This window comes from Gekko japonicus, unplaced genomic scaffold (assembly GCF_001447785.1).
Source record: "Gekko japonicus isolate JY-2015 unplaced genomic scaffold, Gekko_japonicus_V1.1 scaffold336, whole genome shotgun sequence".
Lineage (NCBI taxonomy): Eukaryota > Metazoa > Chordata > Lepidosauria > Squamata > Gekkonidae > Gekko > Gekko japonicus.
The window spans coordinates 702,863-706,227 of NW_015172014.1; the positions used below are offsets into that span (position 1 = coordinate 702,863).

General features: G+C 46.5%; 1 protein-coding gene across 2 annotated transcripts in view; it reads right to left on the bottom strand.

Annotated features, from left to right (window-relative positions):
- PLSCR3 (phospholipid scramblase 3) overlaps nucleotides 1-3,090 on the bottom strand; it is a 19,538-nt gene extending 16,448 nt beyond the window's left edge. The window contains exon 1 of one of the 2 annotated variants that reach the window (XM_015420345.1): nucleotides 3,008-3,090. In XM_015420345.1, coding sequence (XP_015275831.1) covers nucleotides 3,008-3,020 — 13 coding nt within the window. In that variant the 5' untranslated portion in view covers nucleotides 3,021-3,090. Of the gene's footprint in view, nucleotides 1-777; nucleotides 832-3,007 lie in introns of those variants that run through there. The other variant, XM_015420343.1, reaches the window with a different exon arrangement.
- Between the last annotated feature and the right edge of the window lie 275 nt (nucleotides 3,091-3,365).

Genomic DNA, 3,365 nt, shown 5'->3' on the forward strand with positions numbered 1-3,365 from the left:
ACAATGCGCGTGTAAGATGGCAAGGCGGAGAAGACAGTGGGAATGACTTCAGATGCGGGGGGGGGGGGACCCTCTGCATTCCAGGGATCAGCGGCAGGCTGGAGCCTAACCTGGCCCCTCACTCCCCCCCCTCCCCGGACAACTCAGTGGGAAAATAGGGCTGCTGTGCCCCTCGCCCGTCCAGTTCAGAGGATGTGCCCGTCTTCAGCCACCCCAGTATTCTCCACATTGCCTCACTCCTTCAAGCACTCAAACGTTAGAGGCAGGTAATAACAGAGACTGTTTTTTCTGCAGGAGGAAATAAAAAAGTACCCCCCCACCCTGACCCGAGCCCCCCCCCGGCTAGCCCACTCCCATCAGGGAAGTGAAGGAGGGCCGGCCCTGGTGAGGACTTGGGTGGGAGACCAGCAAGGAAGTCCAGGGTTGGTAGGCAGAGGCAGGCAAGGGCAAAAACCACCTCTGTCCCTACAGGGTTGCCACAAGTCAGCTGCGACTGGGTATCCCCTTCTACCACCAGCACCCTCCTGAGTGGAAGCTGCTAAGCTAAAGGGACTGCTAAAATGAGGGTGACTTCTGTTAAATGGGGTGTTCTTACACAAAACAGAACCAAAGAGGGGAAAGAAACTTAACCCAATTTAATAAATCAAATCAAATCAAAAATTGATTCACGAACTGAAAAGGTAAGGAAAAAATCTGGTGGAGGGGCAATAGTTACTTTTGCAAACGCAGCAACATAGTTCCAGAGCAGGAGGAGAAGAGACCGAAGCCAGCCAGTACCTGGAGCCGCCATGGTCAGCCGGTCTTAGCGCGAGACTCCTGGCCCCGGTGGCCGGGCTTCTATTGGGCTCGCAGTGGAACTGGCTGTCTTCTGCTGCTTCTTCCAGTTCTGCTGCTGCTTGGTCATCGTAGGTTTGCAGCTTACAGATACACACCTGAACAGCACACTCAAGACTGCAACAGCACAGACATTTTGATGTAATAATTCAGAGCAAGAGGTGTCAGTGATCAGACACTGTTAAATATAAACAAAATATTGCAAGAGTGCTAATGTTTTAAGCATGTTTTTATTTTAAGTAAAAAAACAAACCTTTGTGTTTGCGTCCTTTATAAAGTTTATATCTCCGCTACCTGGCATTACATTTTATGACACACGCGGCCTGGCCCAACAAGGTCTCATTTATGTCAGATCTGGCCCTGATAACAAATGACTTCAACACCCCTGATATAAGGGGCCAATGAAAGCCTCGTTAACAATTACAAATGACAAGTACACACAATTGTGACCTAACACATTTCACCCCAATCAGGCCTTCTACAGAGGTCAAACCATATGAGGTACATATCAGGCACATGTTAGAAATAACAAAGAATATGTCAATACTGGACCAAAAAAGGAAAGTTCCAAAATGAAATCAATAGACACAGGTCACGAATGTTTATGAGGCCTCTTAAGATTAAACCCTCTGTCCAGTGCATCTGCCCAGTTGGTCAACGGTGTTACTTTTGTGTATCTTCCAACGGTGGTCCAGAAAGTAACGATGTAACCAACTGCAGACAATTTGGCTGGTACTAATTGGTTACATTACTAACAAGGCTTTCATTGCGCCCTTATATGTTTTTAAACTTTGCTCAAAACAAATAGGTGTATTTTTACTCATAATAAGTTCGTATGAGGTTCTTACCCAAAAGTCAGTTCCTGGAGAATATTAGCCAGGGGGGAAGGGCGGGGATTGATTCAAGAAGTCTGAAACGGAGAGCTGTCTTTGGATGTGCTGTACAGCATGCGAATCAGTGTTCCTTCTAAGGTGAGTGAGTGTGAGCTAGCTCCCAGTTTTTTAGCTTCCCACTCACACATTTTTTGTCTTCGCTCGGGAAGGATGTGGCTCCAGAGCAAAGTAATTTATGCAGTAGCCAAATGGCTCGCTCACAACTTTCATGCCAGTAGGTCACAAAGTAGAAGTTTTGCTCGCAAGACTCCACAGCTTAGAGGGAGTATTGATGGGAATTACAGGGAAAACCCCAAGAGCTCATTTCAAAGCACATTTGGTGTGGGCTGAAGCCAGTCTGCTCCAAGCAATTGGGAGAGCTGCAGGAATGATGCACCCGGGACCTTAATACATCGGTTAAAATTAAGGGCTTATCAAAGAGTAGCAGACAGGGACCCAGCCAGGCCTGTTGCATTCTAGATAATACGTTTGCCTTGACTCTCAGGTAGAACCCTGACTCTCCCTGGTTAGAAAGACGCCAGATTGGCCATCACCAGAGCCAGGGTCTTCTCAGTGGCGGCTCCACACTGGTGGAACGAGCTCCCGGAAGACATCAGGGCCCTGCGGGACCTCTTACAGTTCCGCAGGGCCTGCAAAACGGAGCTCTTCCACCAGGCCTTCGATTAGGAGCCACCACTGACGATTACATTGTTCCCTCTAAGCTCTGGAATCTTGTGAGCAAAAATTCTACTTTCTGAGTTACTGGCACTGAAGTTGTGAGCAAATGATTTGACTACTGCATAAATTAGTTTGCCCTGGAGCCATCCTTCCTGAGCTAAGACAAAAATGTGTGAGCCAGAGGCAAAAAACCCCGTGAGCTAGCTTACACTAACTCAGCTTAGAGGGAACACTGCTGACGAATGAGTTTTCGGAAACCGAACATGTTACGGCCCTCGTGTTACAACTTTGGATATTGGCCTTCCAACATCGGACCATCCTATAGCAGTCGCCATCTGCACTTACTACCGGTAGCACTTCATGTAAATTGTTTGTTTATGTGAATTTTTAATTGTATTTTATTGTTTTTATTGTATTTTAACTTGTTGTATGCCGCCTTATAAATAGAAAGTAATAAATAAACAAATAAACCTAAGCACGGCTGGACTGAGCTTGGTGAACGGATCAGCCCGATAATGAGAAGGAAGGAACTTCTTGGGAAGGAGAACCACACAGGGTCCCTTTCGCAAACGCAGCAACATAGTTCCAGAGCAGGAGGAGAAGAGACCGAAGCCAGCCAGTACCTGGAGCCGCCATGGTCAGCCGGTCTTAGCGCGAGACTCCTGGTCCCGGTGGCCTTCCAGTCAACACCAACCGCCTCCTTCCATCCGTGGGCCCTTATAAAGGAAATTTGATGTTTGTAGGAAGTTCTTATGAAACGGAAGTCTTACTCCGGAGAATTCCGTCACATCTGGAAATGAAATATCATAGACATCATATACTTTTAACTTTGTATTGTTGTAAAAACATAAGTTATTTTTGTAATAATATAAGCACATTTGCACTACTGTAGCTTACTTGTTACTCTTCTTTTGTGATTATATGAGCTGTACCCCCCTTTGTATGTTGGTATTACTGGTGTTAGCAATTCCAGCATAAGCT